We start from the raw sequence: 20,269 nt of genomic DNA on the forward strand, positions 1-20,269 counted from the left end.
GAGGTGATGGTAGAAAGAGGTTTTGCAACGATGTCTTATACGGTCATCAAAAGTCAGCGGAGGGTCAAACCTAACACCCCGATTAGTGACTGAGGATGAAAGAGGGATTTCCTGGCCGTCAAACGTAAGATGAGGTATGGGGGATGACTGAATCTGGTGTGGAGTGCCAATTAGGAGTTTAACTGGAGGAAATATGTGTTTATCCAGGCTTTTATCTCCTAAAGACAGGTGTTGAGGTATGACATGGCTGCAGAAGGGCTTGGGGCAGTTTCAATGTACAGCTGGGTATCATCAGCATAGCAATGAAAAGACATCCCATGTCTGCTGATGACATGTACAAGGGGGAGCATGGAGAGGGTAAACAGGATGGGGCCGAGAACCGATCCTTGCGGAACACCACAGGTGGGGCTGCCAACTCTCACACATTGACCGTGAGACTCATGCAATTCACACTTTTCACGCTCTCACACCACATGTGCATTTCCTCATGCAGTGAAAAATAAATTCATAACTGATAATGCAGCATACCTAGAGGACACTGATCAGGAGGAAAGTGAGAAATATACACAGCATAGCGTCTCTCCCTCTCCTCTCACACTCTGTGTCTATTTCTCTGAAATTTTCTTGCGATTCCCAATTATATACTGTTCTTAATGCATTCTTGGTTTTCATAGCAATCTAGAATTCTATACAGACATACTCAATCCTACCGGAAAAATAGGACTGAAGCCACTTAAGTGCAGAGTCTGACAGTCCAATGATGGTGAGGAGGTCCTCTAAGAAGATGGTGTGATCTGCAGTGTCAAATACAGTGCTCAGGTCAAGGAGAATCAGGACCCTGCAGGAGAAGGGGACCCTGCACCAGCTGCCATCAGCAGGTCATTCACAACCCTCAGCAGAGATGTTTCAGTGTTGTCTGCTGAACGAAAAACTGACTGAAATTTTTCAAATAGATTGTTGTGTTTAAGGTGGTCCTGAAGCTCAGAAGCAACCACCTTCTCCAACACCTTGGACAGGAAAAGGAGCTTGGAGATAGATCTGTAGTTGGAAAGAACTTCTGGGTCCATTGTGGGCTCCTTGAGGAGGAGGCGGAAGACTGTGACCTTCAGGCCAGATTTGACACTACCAGTTTAAAGGGAGAGGTTGACACTTTGGGTGATCAGGGGGCTGAGAATGGGGATGTATGATTTGAGCAGAGCTGTGGGAATGGGATCAGGGCACAGGTGCAGGGTTTCATCTTCCTGAGGATTTCCTCAGTGTGGCTCTGTCTGACACAAGTAAAATGGAGTAGAGATGGCAAGCTCCAAGCCAGAGAGTCAATGACGGGAGGAGGCAGAGAGGAAGAACAGGACATCAGATAGCGGATGTTCTTGACCTTGGCTCTAAAAAAGTCAATGAAGCTGGTACATCACTCTTCTGTAGCCTCAACTGGGGAAGATGATTGTGGCTTCAGGAGATGATTTATGGTGGCAAAAAGATGCTTAGGGTTGCCAAGATTGTTATCAATTAGGTTGGAGTGGAACTGTGACCAAGCGTCTTTAAGGGACTTCGAATAAGTCCTTTGATGTTGATGGAAGGTCAGTTTATGGACAGCGAGTCCAGAGAGTATGAAAATGTCATTCCAGGACACATCCAGCTGTTTTTATTTTCAGGTCATGAGTGAACCAGAGAACAGAGCATGAAAAAATGACCTCAGGCGTCTTGACAGGGGCATGAGGATCAAAGACACTGCTCAGAGAGCAGTGCCATTAGTTCATCCACTGATGCAGAAGCTGGGCAGGTGATGTGCTGGAGGTCCATAGTCATGATGGCTGGGTCAATGCTTTTCCAGTTCTGAAAAAGCATTTGATGCTTAGGTTTAGTAGGGGGTGACTATATTTTGCATTTTGCCTGGTGTGGGGTAGTGTTGTGATGTTTCCAACAATGACCTTTAAGTTTTTTTTGCTTCCATATTCCCCACTGAAACCACAGTGCGAGCCTTTATGGATGTAACAAGTTATGTTTCTTAAAATCCCAAACTCTTAGCATCGGGGTAAAAACTCCTTGTTGGGTGTAATTAGGAAGCTGCTTAAATTCCGTAGCTGTGTGGCGGTGTAGGACATCATAATTAAAGCAGTTGCGTCATTTGAGCAGAATTGCAGCGTTGGTAACAGCCACAGTCACCATCACACAGTGGAGATCATTACAGCAAACATGAGGGGAATTCCAGTTGAAGAAAAACCCCAGTCACTAGAGTCTGTCATTGATAGTGCTGATAGAGAGTGCACAGGAGCAAGACAGGATTTTGTGGCACACCCGAGCTGCCAGGCGGCAGGAAGACACAGCTGCTGTCCTCCGGAGAAAAACAAGTCGTGAACTTTTGGTTGCCATGGTGAATAATAATCAATATCCAGTCGAGTAAACATTTACAGTAAATGAAAAACGTTTTGCCTTCAGATTTTAAATAGCATCGATTTTTTTGTTAAATATGAATTTATTGTTACAGCATCCAAGTGATTTGGTGGTATGGGCATCCAACTCCCTATGTTTTCTTGGTAGGGTGTAGGTGGGAAGCAGCTTGCTATGGGGGTTGAGTGCTCTATGAATGCTGTCATTATCTTAAATATCAAGTAATGTGGCTCTAGCACACAGCCCATTTTGTGTCTCTAGATGAAAATGATAGAACTCTGCAGGCAGCCGAATTGATGTAATTCAGATCATTTATCGTATGGTGGCATTACCACTATGTAAAACAATACTCCATTCCAAGTCATGCATGAGAAATTTAATTTAAGCCCGCAATAAATAACACGATTTTTTGGCCAGTTTGGAACAGAAAAAAAACATTGACATATCATCATCTTTTAAGCTGATACTTAGTTGAATGTGTTAGTAGCAGATGCCTACTTACACATCCAGCAGTTAGTGAGCAACATTTCATTTATTTGGAGTTATGTTTCTGGCTACTTGAAGAGCAACTTCACACCCTAATTTGAACTTGAACACGCCCCTTTTACAAATTCAAAAAATACACTCAGACCCAGACACACACTCCTCCCAATTGTCTGCCCCCCCTAATACTCGCACATATAGACCCAAAATGTCTTTTTTACTGGCCAACATGGACAAGCAACTGTAACTTCAGTCATCCTGAGTCTGAAATTTAACCCTCACCGTTTTCTTGTTGTTCTGGGTAACACCACTGGCTTGTCACCTTTTTTTCCCCTTGATCTTAAGGGCAGCATTATTTGATTTTCTTTGGAAGAAGGCAACTGCTCTTGTTTTGGTCTGTCATCAAAGTGTCCCTCAGCAGTCATGAAAAAGTCTTAAGAAACAGGTTCATCACAAAACTCATTCACTGGGTGAAAGACAAAATTTAAAAATTTAAAAATGGAAAGACCTGAGGAAGATTCTTGTTGGGTCAAAACATGACTATTTAAAAAGAAAGTGAAACAAAATAGATGCAAGACCTTCTCTCATCTTGATTTGGTCAAAATATGCATGGACCATGAGTGTGTGACAAACAGTACACACATTTACTTGGCTTGAATCCCAATGACTGCTGGAAACCCTTAAGGCTACTTGGCCCTGATTTGACCTCACAAGTTTCATCCATCCAGGAAGAGAGTCTTTGAGCGCAGTCTGGTAAATATGGAGGGTCACTGCAGGTGATGCAACATATGGGGCTCGGTTGGTGTGGCTGGCAATGTCCTCAGGCAGTAACCAAGCAACCAAGGACCGTACTCAGACTGAGAGAGAAATGCTGCTGTGCATCGTTTGGGGACAAGTGAGAAAGTATGTGAAGGTAAACGGAGAGCCAGACAGCTTCAAACACAATCAGGCACTTACAGACACACACATCCACAGAACGACAGCAACATAACAAACATGCACAGAAGCACAAGTGCACACACATAACCACACACAAACATGCATAACCTTTACCTTTCCCACGCAGTCTTTTCAAAGACTCTGCCACAGGCTCTTGCTCTTGGTTCTACATCACTGACTCCATCTTGACACAGAGATCAGAAAGTTGCCAGAAAGTAACCGGCAATTTACTCCTTGGTTAAACACTTGGAAGCTACAGCCCCATCACCAGCAGCAAATCCATCAGAGAGAAATAAATGCTGACAAAGACTGGGGACAAGAGAGAAAGAAAAGGAGAATCCATCTAACCCTCTTACTCTCAAACAACCTTGCCGTTTCACTCTGGGGGGTGGATAACCCCTGAGGTGTGTAATATGAAACAGCATGTTAATGCTAGAACTCTTCCCTTTGAATTTCTTTATTGCTATTAAAAGGTGCTGTTATGATGGTCCCCCTCTCTGTCTCACCTGACATCCTCTGGCCTTGAATTTTCTCTCATCTCTTCTCTTTTCATCATTTCACTCCTGTGGTCTCTTTTGCCTCACTGCCTTACCTTGTGTGGGTTTTTAGAGAGCCATAAACATCATATGGAAACAGCAAAATAGACAGTTTGTCAGTAAAAAAATATTAAACCTGTACTTAGAATCATGGTTAAAGTTTGGTTAAAAGAAACTTACGTGGGAGTCTCCCTATTTTTAACCCCTTCTCCCGCTGTGCTCCCGATTGGTAATTACTCCCATTAATCTCCCGATTTCATATTCTTTTCCTTTTCGTTATCACAACCTGTTCCTGGCACTGTACAGCATGTGTGCGCAGCTGCTCTCTGCGCAGGCAGTCTTTCATCCTGTCCTCTGCTGCTGATGTGATTCACTACCTGCAGATGCCACTGGTATAGAGAGAGGAGGTACTGGTGTGTCTCAGCCAGTAACTAAATTTACAAGAAATTGCCAAATGTTAAGATATGTGGCAAACTCAGATATACAGTTAGGCTATATACAGACAACTTTCGTTGTGGTGCGCTGTGGTTGTGTAAAGCATACTGGCAGTGGATGGGACACTGCTGGAAAAGTAGTTTAAAATATCGCTTTTCTACATGTTTATGCTTGTTGAACAGTTGGTTTGATAAAGTACTTATTGGCTTTCTACTCACGAAGGTTTTGTTGCACTTATAGTAACGAGTGTATTGTCAACTCGAGTAAAGCGTTATCTTTCACTTCACCGCCCCCTGAAAAAGCCTTCTTATTTTGAAAACATAAATGTTGGCAGGTATTCCAACGTGACTGTGAGTAGGAGAAGGGACGTGAGTTGTTGAAGTTGGAAGCTTTGCATTGAATGTAAACATAAAGTCTTTGAACAAACAGCAAAATTATGCTTTCGAGTTTTTGGAGAAGACAGCCACCAACTTGCCAGAAAAATAAACATGCTATTAAATCCATTTAATGACCAATATAGTTATTTTTTCTCTTACTGACCACAACTTGTAAACTGTATGTTCCCAACATTTCATTTAGGATCTACTGTAGCTGCTGTAAATGTAAATATTGCAAATATGAAGCAGTTTAAACAGCATTCATCCAATCATCTTGCAAACACAGGATAATCACAAAACTCAAGATAATCCAAGAAAGCTACAATAGCAGAAAGACAGAGAGTAAAAAGAAAGAAACTACAGATAGGTCCGAACGCTCAGAGATCATGACATTGAGGTCTCAGTCATACTTATTGTGTTGGAATCCTAATTTTCAAAATGTATGAAATTGTTTCCTGCTATCTTAGATAGTATTCTTCAACTTATGATCTTCACCAAACTTGATTATTTAGTCTCTTTTTGAATGATTCTGAATAATTTCTCCTTCCATCCATCACAATGCCAACACAGTCAACAAGTTTGCATGATAAATGTGCAGTTTACCTCAAAATATTTAACTATTTACTCTACTATCCATTCTGTGTGATTTGTGGCTATACTCAAGATGTGTTAAGACTGGCTAGATACTGGTGTAATTACATTTCTGGGACTGAAAGTGCAGTTGTTCTACTTCAGCACACTTGGGTTATGAGACACAAAACCCAATAGGGCCATAGTTGTGGAGGAGGCTAACAGGGACCAGTGCTACCTTACTAACTGTTACATAAACACAAATATAGACACAACTGCCCTTGAGAGTGATAATATAATTTGGTAATCCTTTAAACAAACCTTCAAGCACTGCAAAATAACAAATCTTTTTTATTTCCCTTTGTTTTTTTTATTGCTTTTGGTTTGACCTCGAAATTATTGAGTATTCCACAAGGACTGTTTTGAACTGGGTAGGAGTGGTCCCACCTGTCCACCATATGGTGCCTGTGGTGAGCATGGTTGCTCAGACATACTATGATGATTTATAGACAGAACGGGATGCCTCTCAAAAAGGCATATGAACAAATATGAAAAAAGACCACAACAGCTTTGTGAAAGTATTATCATTAGTTCAAAAGCTTATTGTCAAATCGTATCACATACAATGTGTCATGTTGCTGTTCAATATGCAAGAGCATGAATCTTGCATGGCTTGGATTTTAGAAATACAAAGATTATAAGATGCACAAAGATTGCCATTGCAGTGACTGTTGGTCTGAATAATGGAAGAGTGAGAAAAAGAGCAAAGAGAGTGGAGAGCAAAAGAGAGCGAGAGAGGCGCAGAGACACACAGGGTGATTATCTCTGCTGTATAACACAGAGGATTGGACTCAAGATGAGCTTCTCCTCTGGCACAAATTTATCTATGTTGTCAGGTGTGCCTAGACGATTACCCACCATGCTGTGCTGCTCTGTGGCAACTCCCTCAGTGGGAGTCAAGTTCTCACACAAGACCAGAGCCAGGGAAAGAATGGCAGCCTATTACTCACAGCCTCGTCCTTATGTTCCCTTCACAAAGTCTGATGGACAACATAACCTTATCTATTGACTCATGGTTGGCTGCTGTTATTATCCCTTATTATCCATCCCTGTGTATTTGTTTTGATAGTGATTGGAACACTAAATGCTGTTATGCTGACATGTATACACAAAATATGATAGGGGCAGTACAGCAGAAGGCTGTTTGCACCTGTTATCGAAGCATTTGCCATGCTAGAACATTTGTTTTTGAGTAGTAGATTCGGTTTATGAGCATTCATGCTATAAATTATCCAGATTTAAACTGCTTTGTTTCATTTGCATTTCATTTCACACAATCCATCTATGTATGCAAGCTAGAAAAGGATTTCAAGTAGAATTATAAAGGATGTGGTTTTGATGTTGTTACTCTTTGTCAAAAAATTCACAGTTATATGTTTGAACTAGCTCTTAATAAATAAAGACAGGCTCAGTGTCAAAAAATTTGCATGATGCTGATATCATTTATATCAGTGAGTTGAAAATTTTGATTACATGTTTTTCCCACTAAAGTAGAAAAAATACAAATAGAGATAAATACTTGATAAACAAAAAGAAAACAAATCAACACTGAGTTTCTTCCATGCTAAAGAACTAAAGAAACCTGGTTCCCTCTCATCACTGATTATATCAACTTTGAGTTTACCATAGCTCGGTTGATGATATGTTTTTATGTCAAAATTGTATTCTGCCAGAGGAAAACCAAAATAGTTAAGTCTCAGGTGTCAGCTTTATGCTTCACTCTCCCTTCTGCCTCAAACTCTTGTATCTGTCTATAGACTCACCCTTAAGGCCATCTCAGCTGAAATGAAGATAATAATCTACAGATTTATTGATCCTTTTTTTCTCAACATACTCCATAGAGTCAGGTAGTGTTGATTTGTGGAGATTAAAGCTAGATCCCTTTCAAAGCTACTACATGGTAATATGATTTACGTTTATCATTTTAAGTACCTTCCTTGGATGATACTTGTTATCTGAATGATAACTCTGAGACTTGTTGTTAATGAACAATGTTGGGATGAGATACAGTGTGTTATTAGCCTATTCCAGTGGCCCCATGTTTTACACATTAAAAACAACTCCCTTGATTTACGTAATGTTCAGAGAAGAACATCCCTGGGCTTATTTATGTGTATGATGCATCATATATTCTCTGAATGCTAAAGTAATTAAACTTCATCGGTGTCTTGAGATGCAGAGGAGAGATAAATTCATTAGCTTAGAGATCAACACCTCACTATAAATCATCTTATATTTTCCGTGTTCTTGTGGAGTTGTGGCAGCACCTTATATATTCTTCCCTCTCAAGTGAAACTTTGGAGTTTAAGGACTTGAAACATGACAAGCTACAGACAAACCCCCAACAGTAACACAGTGGTACAGAGAATTATACAAGGTTTTACCAATGGAAAGCCTCTCTGCTACATTAAAGGGGAACAGCACATATTTCTTACAAATATTGCAGCCAGTTTTAGTTCATTTACCATATGAAATTTTAGACTTAGTCCAGAGCGGTTGGATTAACTTTCAGAGCGAATCCCATTTCATGAAAACTGGACTGAAGTGAATTAAAACTCCCTTTTTCTTCTCTTTTTTATTTCCTATCCTCTTTATCTGAAAACTAGTGGTACTGAAATATATTAGATCTCTTTTTTGTGCTATTCTGGTCTTTTAATGTGTGTTGTTAATGTTGTTACATGGTTGTGATTGTTGATTTAGGTGCTGTCATGATTTTTTTGTTTTTGTTTGCTTATTTTGTTTGTTTTTTGTTGTTTTTTATGTTTGTGCGTGTGTGTGCATTTTGAAAATCAATAAAATATATTTTAAAAAAGGATACATGACAAGCGCTTTGATTCTAAGTGGAGACACATAAAAGAACCCCCCACAATCTCTTAATTATTGTTTATTCATTCACACAACTTTGCACGCTCAACAACAGTGTTCACAAAGCAAAGCACTGTCAGTCAAATTATCCAGGAGGGAGGGATGGAAAAAAACAACAACTTTACACTTTACGCAAATCACACACTTAAATAGGCCTAAAGCTTTGTGATATTGGAGAGATGACACGTAAGTGAAGGAAAATACAATTATAGTGTGATCTCTTGTATTTTATATAACAGATTTGTTGTAACAGTTATTTTTAAGAATACTAAATATTTTTAAAATACTGTAATTTCTTCTGTTGCTTTTCTGTAGTACTATTAGTGGTAGTAATAGCAGTAGCAGCATTCAATACAAGCAATAATCTTGACTTGAAAAGTCTTTAGGATGTCATTGAGATGTAATGCATTCCCTTTAATCCCACATATTTCATGAGGGTATGACATGCAGCAGTCAGAGTACAAACACTACTACTGTTATCTCTGGCCAATTGCTGTCACCACTGTCCCACAGTGTTTGATCCCTGCAGTGACTCACATCTCAGGTAGGGTCTAACAGAGGACTCACAGGATTATCCAAACAATGCTAAAACTGGGACATAAGGATTAGCTTTGGGCCTGTAATCCCCATGGAGTTCCCACTTACATCATCACCACCCCAAATTCCCAAAGGCTCCTGTAGAGGTTTTGAGGATTTTAAGTCTTGTTTGGTTACTCATGAAAATGTGGATAGTAAATATTCATTGTATTCATTGATGATTGATATTTATTTTTGGAGAAATGTTATATATCATAGGGGCTTTGATAAATGAAGGTAAATTGTACTCACATTTTTCCGCAGACATTTGTAAACTTTAATTCACGATTGACGGCCAGTGTCGGTCCCATGGTAGATGGGGGTGGGTGGTGAATATATGTACTGTATAAGGTAGATTTGGGACAGCAGTCAAAAATCACTTATCACTCAAGGCAACACCAAAGGAGCTTTAAGGTTTTGTCCTTCAAAGTGTAAGTGAAAACCCCCTGAAAATCTTGTTTTAGCTGATCTCCAGTGGTTTAACTTCCAGGTTAGGGTTAGGTTTTCAGTCTGATGATACGTTAATCTTTAAGGTTTGGTCCTAAATATATCTAATGCAGAAAATTTCTCATATAAATGCAATCCAGGGTTGGCTATGTTCTGATCACTAACATATGATTATCAGTTATTTCATTAAGTTTGTCTACATCTGCTGACAAGACAAGATGCTGCAGTTATTCTATTGAAAACAGCAGATATTTAATTTGCTTTTTATCAGCTTCTACCAAAATGGCTTTGAATGGAACATGATATATCATTGTTTCATGTCTTTTCAGGATCACTACCACTGCTGCTTGTATGATGGACCTGAGAAGGTATCCACTGGATGAGCAAAACTGCACACTGGAGATAGAGAGTTGTGAGTAAATATTTCCTTTATTCATTAATTTTTCCTTGCTGTTGTTTATTGATTGTTTTTCTCTTGTCACTGATGAATTATATACAACTGGACGCCTGAATGTGTTTCATTTTACTGCTTAAATTTTGACATAAATATCTAGCTTTTTCAACTGTCTCCTTTTCAGTCTGCACCCTTATTCACTGGCATAGCCACAGATTTGTTCAGTCAGCTGTCAGGAACTTTGTCTAACCGGGCCTGCACTGGGTCTGAAGAATGTATGCTTTACTGTAGCACAAGGATTTACTCAGAATTTTAATATTTTCAACATAATCCCTCCCATCCGGTTTTCCAGTGTTTCCCTTGGTAAAAGTAGAAACTTTTTCCTTCCTTAATATATCCTCAGCTGAGTTTGCTCTTCTGGAGAGAATGTATTGTACCAAATCAGATAAATACTATAAGGTGTTTTTTATTGCACAAAAAATGGTTCCAAGTGCATGGACTTTGTGTTGGTGGGAATTTGGGTAAAACGATGTTAATCAGCCTTATTTGTATTTTGGTCCATTCCTTGTCTCAAACAGTTTGCTCTGAATGATCTGTGATTAATACCAGCTAGCCCTCATCAAACGAGCTACTTGTCATAGCCCAATGAGTGCCTCCACCTTCACCAGTGCTGTGAACTACTACTACTACTGCTGTAATGTATGCTGTCCATGGTGCTGAAGTGATATAGTCACACTATTTCTAATGCTCACAGCTCACAGCATGGCCAGTACATCATAAGGAGTGTCCACCTACCATTTAACCACAACATACTGAATTTTAAGGTTTTATACATCGCAAACCCTTTGTTGTATCTCTTTCTTTGTTGTGAGTTTTTCAAGCACAGCTTTTCATCTAAGCACAGCTTTTCATAACGGCAAAAACTACACAATGTCTGTAGTTTCATTTAATGTACCCTAATGGTATTAGGAAGGAGATTTAAATTTCTCAAATTAATGACTTCTCTCTTTATAACTTCACTTTTACAGTATGTTTTCCCACACAGTTGACAGCCCTGATGCTAGCTGCTGCTCCTAATGAAAAAAAAAAACTTCCTGAGTTGCTGGCACACCAGATGAAAGAGATGAGGTGTAGAGGTGACAATTACATTTTCTTGCAAACCAAAATGGTTTAACTTGCACAAATGTAGTGCAAGTGTAGTGTAATGCATCCAAATGTCCATGACTTATAGACATGGCTAAAGAACGTTACATTCAATTGTGCAACTGAACTGTAAGGCCTATAGCTGATGCTGGTGTACAAAGGGACATAAAATATAAAGAGCAAAGTTTTATGAACTTGAGAAGGTACAATACAAAGGATTTAATTGTGAGCTTTGGCAAAAGCTTAGCAATGTGCTTATAGTAACAGTACCTTCCTTGAGAATTTTCACATCACTGTTATCGTTAACTCTGATCACATAACATCAGTTCAGCTCTATCATCACAGAATTGCAATTATCCCAGTGCCTTCATGATCACATTCTGTAGTAATTTCCTCTCTCCACTAAATGTGACAGGTGTGTGAATTTGGAGAATAAGACAAGGAACTGTATGGCTAAGCCACTTTACAAAATATGCTGTTCCCAGACACAGGCCATTTGTCCGGCAGCAGCCCGTTATGACCAGTTCTACACGAGAGTGTAGTTACAGGAATACATGAAATTTCCACTGTATGGTAGACAGCTAATGGACGAGAATGCGGTTTGCCTGGTGCATGATGCAGATATAACTCTCCTGTGTCAAATTCTATATGGACACTCTCTATTTCCTGTGAAAAATGTTTGTTGATATCAAATGGCAGATTAAAAACAGATTATATCCATTCTCAATAGGAAAATTTGAGGCCATCTGGGCTCAAGGTATAAGTAGTTAGGCTGGTTGCTAGAAATATTCAAAGAAACTAAGATGGAAAAACTTAGGATGGGAAGAACAGCAACATGGAGGGAATCAAAATAACTAGAGGGAACCAGGAGGTGCAAACCAACAGGTTTGACAAGGTGACTTCAGGCAGCTATACCTGCTTCTTCTCCTTTACTGATGACAGTACAGTTGGCATCACTGCCCTTTTCCCCTACCCATCACTGCCACTTATTAGCATGGGTTTAGGAATGCTTTGTGCAAAAGAGTGTTTAGGGTAAGCAGCTGTCTAGTACCAGAGGTTCTCCTACTGATGAACCACCTCCTAGAGAACCTGAAGTAAGGATCCACTGTCCCTAATGATCTGCTCACAATGAGGACCTGTGAAAGGATGCTCATCAGGTCTCTAAAATATTCTTCATGTTCTTGTTCCACAGAGGAGCTTTTTTTCCTACAGTATATAGAGAGACCTCTAGTGATAATGACTTTCTTTGATTTACCGAGAGGTTTGAACACCCTTCAGCCCTTCCTGTTTGAGGGGGGATGCAGGCATGCTGCAGTGTCAAGATTTCACGGATTACAGATGGCTTCACAGGGTTTTTTCCGAAATCCAAAGAGGATATTTGTCAAGGCAAAAATAATATGTTTGTTGCAAATATTTCATTTTTTTCAATCTTTTTGAATTGTTCAGTATCATTTCTATTCTGGGGCCTATGAGGAAATAGTGACTGTTTTTCCATATTTACCCTGACAAATCACATACATTGTTAACGTTACTAGAACATATGTAGCACACCATAAAGGATATAAATATCTGAATGTATATTTTCTACCTTCCATTGGGTTCCATTCATTAGGGTGCAGTACAACAATTAACTCGAGGAGATAATTTCAATATACAGTAAGTTACCTTATCTTTGGATGGTAATGAGAAAACTGAGAACTGTATAGTTGACTCATGGCGCATTCATGTGCAAATAAAGTACACATAGAAACAGTACCGTCTTACATTTCTCATTCTCAGACACCCTCAACCGATTCTTTTTTTCATGTTAAAAGTGTGTTACGATCTTTTTTTTCCCTTTTATTCATCATAGCAAACAACCGTTCGGCTGGTGAGAAAAAATACCTGACCTTTTCTGTATGGGGAAAACAACATTCTCATCTTCTCATCTAGAAGAAAAAAAGGAAAGAAACCCTTGTGCCTCATTTTCTGATTTGTCATATTCCAGGGCAAAATCAGGAAAGTATTGAAGCAGTGGTGTGTTCACAATATCGTTAAGAGGATGACCTTCATGCTGATATTACTGTACACAAGACTGCTCACTTGTCATCTAGTGTTACTCTTGTCAAAGGGACCAATGAGCAAAAATGTCTTAATCCATCCTAATTGGGAACCTGGTATGCCTCTGGTGAGATGGTGTAGGGCTTGTAACTGCAAATGCTACCTACTATTGTGCAGTGTCCATTTTGTTTCAACATAGTTCAGGGAGTGATGGTGGGCAACAGAGGGGGAGTGGGGGACATTGGCTGTTTACAAAGTGAGTGTGCTTCACAATACAGCAAGTCATCAGTACACCGAGCACTCATCCTTCTCTCTTAATTTGGTGACAGGCTTTTTCCCACTATGTTTAAAACACACTGGCTGTGGTGTAGTAGCTGTGTGTGTGTGTGTGTGTGTGTGTGTGTGTGTCTGTGTGTGTGTGTATGTGTGGATGCGTGTACATATAAACACCCACATATAGGTTTTAATGTGTGTGTACATGTGTGCACACCACAGGCACTTGGAAATGTGATGTACCAGGCAGATAAAAACTTCAAACCAAAACATGCAAGTTCCGTCTTTTGTTTCATCTGAGCCCTGGGAGTTGAAGGGCTCATGGAACAGCAGTATGAAGGGGATCTCTGCTGGTTTGGACTATTTTGGATCTAGTGTTGCCTTCGATGACGCCACTCATTGGGTTTTTTGACTGTTTTTTTATGTAGCTGTGTTCCCTCTCTAACCCCCTGAGTGTGTCTGTTTATTTCTCACTCCACTTGTGCTTGTCTCTCTCCCCCCCTTTGTTTCTTTCACACATTTGCCAATGTCAGGATTTCATTCTCTGCTCTTTTTCCATCTTTTTCTTGTTTCCAGTGATTTTGAGTGCTCTGACATCTCATAATATCCTTGGTATTGAGCCACTGAAAGATTCCTGTGATTTAATAAGTTTTGACAGGTTGAATAAAACATCCAAGAACTTCCAATTATGAATCAGTATTTGATCCCTTCATGCTGACCCTTCCTCATTATTTTAGGCAAAAGTTAAATTGCTGACCCTGGTTTAATTACCAACTTCTTATCACACAATAACAAGCTGTTTCAGCACAGTGGTTCCTGTATCAGCATGCTTATGAGTCACTTTGTTGTTTTCATTTCCAAAAGAAAGTTCATTCATTTATTATCATTATGAGGTTACCATGCACAAAAAAATTCTAGATTATTATATAAATTTGAGTATTAATCATGTTGAAATTCTTTTTGTTTCCCAGCTTACACAGTTCTGTCACTTTTTGAATAAAATGTTATTAAGGAAATACTACAAACACTTCTCAAAGCACGCTGGAGATACAGCTATGAGCCTGGAGAAGACAACATTAAATGTATTTGTTTACTGGCAGAGTTTCCATTGTAAATGTACTGTTCAATATATTTCTTTGCCCTTTGCCAACCAATTACTCCTTGTAGCTGTATAATTTTATTCTTATTTATAATTTTCTGTCCTGAATCAAATATGGACTTGATGCATAGATAAGGATCATATCCTATAAACTCCTCATTTGCAGCATGTTTGACATGAATGAGAGGTTCACACAAAGGGAAGGAATGGAAAAAGAAAGCACATGTTTATTAGAAGGTATGGAGAGTTGTAAATGGTTAATTCTGGGTACCACAGGGGGATTTTTCCTACTCAGCCTGTGACTAATAGTTTAGTGGATTCATAAATTGCTCACCCATATTTTGGGTCGTAAGTTTATAGGAATAAATAAAGGTAACGCTTTATTTCACAGGTCCCTTTATTTATGGAAATGTTCTATGTAATTTGCATATAATAGGTAACTTTTACAAAAAGGGTGGTGAAATTCGGTTTGTTAAATAATTGTTAAGAATCTAATTTATTATTTATTTTTTGCAAATTAACAACTATGAACCCAAATATAATAAGTAGGTACTTACCAACTTCCCTCTACATTTTTCTAATAATTTGTTCTAAATTTCCCTACCCTTTCTGCAAAATGTTCCAAAAAATACCTGTTAAATACCTGAAAATTACTTCCAGGAAATTAGTATGAAATTAAAGGACCTGTAAAATAAAAATTTGGTTTATTTCAACCACGACGTCAGTCTTTCCTTAACCTATATCAAGTAGTTTTGGCTACATTAAGTCAAACCTTACTATAATTCAGAAATATGCTCATATGAATTATTTTTGTAATGGTCTGGAGGATAGTCTTGCATAGTCAGGATATACTGACTGGCACTGAAAAACTTAAAGGGGATTGTAGTCTGTGCAAAAAAGGTGGCATTCATTAACAAAAATTAAATATTAATAAAACTTGGGCAAAAATAAGTGACATTTTATCTTCTCAGACTCACCTTACTGGAATTTACCACCTGAGATTTCTCAGTCCCTCCTCACATTAAAGTTTACCTATGGTAACACACTGAATCCTTCTCCCACAACTTAACAGTGTCCAGTCACTAACAGTTTAGAAGATGTAATGATGCAGATGAGCAGATGATCTCCACCAAAACCATAGGCAGGACAACAAAAAACATCATACAGCTGTAAGGGTAACCCCTTCAACAGATCATAACCCTGTGGAATACAAAAAAAATGCTACACAGATTAAATAAACCTGTGTTCTGTTATTTACAGCAGGCAAAAATTAATGATTAAATTAAGTTTGTTAGTGGGGAAACGGTATAGTGAAACAGGAAGGAAGCATTCTTTTCACACAGCATACTGCATTTTATTGTTTGGGTATCAGGACTTGGACTCATTCTGTCATTCCAAGTTTATCGCTCAGGTAGAACTTCGAGACGGTGCGTTAACTCTTTGCTCATAACTCATGTAGAGTTCTGTGTTGGCTTATCTATAAAAAAAAGAGGCCATTACTAATATAGGTACAACTGATAAGAATTACTACTCCTGGGATATGAATACATGATATGATATATAGAAGGCACAGAAAATATTTCCTTGTTCCTCAGACTCTGCTGTTATCTTTAATGCTGTTACTGCTCCAAGGACTTCATAACAAAAATACACTGCAGCAGCTGACTTATTTCTATTATGAGGCTAGGTAAACTTACTTCGGACCTCTGACTTTAATATAACGCTATCACAACCTCATGTTCAGCAATAGCGGATGAGGATTTGGTTTATAACCTTTCAAGCCAAGCCCTGTCATCCTGCATTTGTTTTGTTGCCACTTGCTCAGCATCTCTGTAATGCATGCGTAATCCAGGACTACTAGTGTAGTAGGCCATACAAGATTTTACATCGGTGCAAGGAAATACCATTACATCCATTATTTAAAAGGGTTAAACCCCGGATGTTCTGGGTCACTGTTACACTATACAGTACTATATAGTGCTGTATATGCTGCTCTACCTTCACAGGAAGCTGATTCTAGTAAATGATGTAACATTGACTTTACAACAGCAGCTGTGCACCTTTTCAATAAATCATATGAAGTGTAGGGTCACTCATCCGTTTAACACTGAATACTACACAGAAGCATGTTTGACCTCTTGTTTAGCTGCTTTAGTTTTAGCATATGTGTGACTGCAGATGGCTCTTCACGTGACAACAAAATGATGAATTTACCATAAGTGCAGCTGCTTAAAAAAGTGCTGACAGAGAATAACTACTCAAACGCAAATTGAGGCAAAGTTGCAGTCACTGATACACTCATATCCTTACATATGCACGCTACAACAAATGGACACATCCTTGTTATTTCTGTATACACTGAGAGGAGAGTGCAGTTATTTCACACAGTTGCTGTGCTGTCGTGATGAAACTATCATTTCATTACAGCATCTCTACCAAGTAATAGTTATATTTTCTGCACCAGCGATCCACATCATATGGACAGAGCAACTTCCACTCTTTCTCTATTGCTATCTCTGTCCATCAGAACCCATTTTTAGAAGCTGCATGCACACATTCTCTGGAGTGTGAATAGTTTCTGCACTTGGGCTTGCATGGCTTATTTATTTATCTTATCTTTAGATGTTCTGTCCCTGTCCAGGCAGTCAGTCAGCTGCAGCTTGCTGTGTATTGCAAAAGTTTGAAGACATTTTTAATTGGACACCAGGAATAACATTAAAGTCGCTTTGAACTGTGTGGAATCAAAAATTAATCTGAGACATATTTAAGAGTGGAATAGCCTTCTCAGCTCATGGGGGAGAGTGAGGAACAGGCAGTTGTTCAGGCGGTTTGATTTGACATGTCCTTTTGTGTGTGTGTGTGTGTGTGTGTGTGTGTGTGTGTGTGTGTGTGTGTGTGTGTGTGTGTGTGTGTGTGTGTGTGGGAGGATATTTTTGTGTGTCCATGCAAGCAGGTCATTATGTGTACACATACAGTATGCATGCATGTTTGCCTGTGTCTTTTTACATTTGTGTTTACTGGTGCACCACAGATTGTTATCTATTAATATGTATTAACTTGGATGCATTTGTTCCTATAAACCCAGGAAAGAGACAGGCTTCCCAAACCATTAATTGTTAAGACTACAAGTCTGGTTAGGAAGTGTGTAGTTGGGTCTTCAATTATGTTTGGTGATGCAGCTTTCAAAATTCCCAATAATATTTTTCATGGTGAATAAATTAGGGAGTTGTAGCATCTTTTGATTTTAAGATGCTGTCCTCTGAAGTTTGTAAACACTGTTTGCATAAAAAGTCATCTGAATAAAATGATATAAAAGGATATTTTGCAAGGCCTTCAAAATGTATGTCACAATGACAGGGGTGTTTATGTTATAAACTGTGCTCAATATCTAAGTTGTATTACAGGTATATGATGTTTCACACCATTTAGGAGTAAAAAAAAATTGTTATTCCTGATCATGTTTTGCCCAGAGCCATATCAAAGCCAATGTTTTATCTCCCTCCAAAATCCCCCTTTGCCCATTAAAACAAATCAACTGAGACATTATTTCATAAGCTTGATAAAAAGGCCTGGAGTCAGATTTGGTCAGGGAGATATGCCAGAGTCCCAGTTAAATAGCTTTAGTATTGTATTGCTATCTCCTCTGATGCTATCGTGAACAATTTCATTTATTTTTTGGCCTGCCAGTGCTCCCAGACTTTGGAAACCATGAGAGAAGCCTTTGTGCTATAGCATAAAATACATATTGTCACACCCAAAGATTTTTTTTTTCTTTCTTTTCTTTTTTCTTACTAAAATGATGAGTTTGCATCTCGTGCCGTTGTGGAATTAAGGAGCTAATTTCCTCTCCTCTCATTTCATAGTTTCATAGTTAATAGATATACTCTGGACCAACTCTCTTGTATGTGACGTATTGCAGATCATGTCTTTTTCTTGTATTTTGTTTCTCCATCTCTCTCTCTTCTTCCAGTTAAGATCTGATGCTCTTATCAGTATGACAACATTGCTGTTTCAAAAGGAAAAATAAATGTTGACATGGTATGGTAAACGATTGGTTAGGTTTAGACACAAAAATTATGTGGTTAGAGATTGGGAAAGATCATAGTTTGGGTTAAAATAATTACCGTTTGCATTGCAATCTTCCCGGTAGATGCTTAGATATATTTTGTGAAAAGTTGGCATTCTGGCATGATGTTGTGTTAAAGGAAAGCTCACAGAGTGTACAAACAACAAAGAGTTCATCCTCTAGGGAGAAGGATTGTTGTAAATTTAATGGCAACCTCCTTTTTCTGTGTTCAAGTGGGAATTTGTCTCTGGTGGTGGCACAAGAGGAAATATCAAGGGATTACCAATAAAATGAACAATAATCCTCTGCAGACGATCCTCACTGACTTAGATTCAAACTTTGTAACTCAAGTAGAGGAGGTTATTCAGCAGTGGTTTTATTGCTTAAGAAATGTATCCAAAATTAAGTTATTTCTGTCTGCCCCTGACCTGACCTGCCTTTATTTCATCCAATCTCAACTAATATAATTTGCTTATACTCTGCACTTAGTATAGAAGCACTTAATCGTCTGCAGTTGGTTCAAAATGCAGCTGCCAGGTTTTCTTTTTTACTGGAACTGAGAGAAGAGAGAGAACACATTAATCTCATTTTACCACCCCTCCTTTGGCTACCTATTGCCTTTGGAATACATTTTGAGATTTTATTGATTATCTTAGGTTAGAAGATGATGATGATGTGATATGACTACCCAAACTATACTGTACATAAATTGAAATACAATATTTTTTGAGAGAAAAAGCAAGCACATATGAATGCATCAAGGGGAACAAGAGATGTCAGAATGTGAGGGTGTTGAAAGCAGCCACTGAAGAGTCTTCTTTAATAATTCATAGCAACTAAATAGGTCACACAACTATTAATTAAGGAGAGCAGGGTATGGGGGAGGGAGAAGAGTAAGGAATAAGGTAGACTGAAAGATAGATGGACACATAAAGGTAGTAATGGCAGCGCGATTAAAGACTGAGGGGACAGGAGGAGAAGAGCATAATCAAATGGGAAAAAATGAGATAAAAACAGAACAAGTTAAAGAAGAAGAGTGTGAGAGAAAATGAAACAAGACCAGAGGAAAAGAGAGGAGACAGGAAAGACGGTGTGTTATGAAGGTCTGTATTTTATGAACTAATCAATGAAACAGCGGGGGAGTTCCTTCTAAATTGTTCTGTCAAACAGGCTTTCATTCGTCATCCAGCCCATGCCTGTCAGCACCACCATCCCACACACACACACACATACTGAACATACTCATGCAAATCAAACATGTTAATTCACTTCCGTGCTGCTAAATCTCCCTCATCATCAACATGCAACAAAGTAATGGTCACACACATTAATACAAAGAAGAGAGTAAACTTCCACGCATGCAATCAAAATGATGTAACAATAATCGCTCAACTAACATGCATCCAAATCCCCGCTGCAGCTAACATGCAGTTGTAACAACTGTTGCAACCATCACAAATGGTTATTGTGTTATTATGTTCTATGTTGAGATCTTAAAAAACATTCCCGGTTGTAGTTTAATCCACCTCCTGCTGTTACCTAAAATGGAATACTTTGCATGCACATTAGGAGTGAATG

General features: G+C 38.8%; 1 protein-coding gene across 1 annotated transcript in view; it reads left to right on the plus strand.

Annotated features, from left to right (window-relative positions):
• The first annotated feature begins 302 nt into the window (after positions 1–302).
• The window catches only part of LOC137196298 (gamma-aminobutyric acid receptor subunit beta-2), a 34,475-nt gene continuing 14,508 nt past the window's right edge, over positions 303–20,269 (plus strand). The window contains exons 1-2 of the mRNA XM_067609167.1: positions 303–431; positions 969–1,181. Of these exons, the coding sequence (XP_067465268.1) occupies positions 303–431; positions 969–1,181 (342 nt within the window). The remainder of the gene's footprint in view (positions 432–968; positions 1,182–20,269) is intronic.

The sequence above is a fragment of the Thunnus thynnus genome, chromosome 13, assembly GCF_963924715.1.
Source record: "Thunnus thynnus chromosome 13, fThuThy2.1, whole genome shotgun sequence".
NCBI classification, from domain to species: domain Eukaryota; kingdom Metazoa; phylum Chordata; class Actinopteri; order Scombriformes; family Scombridae; genus Thunnus; species Thunnus thynnus.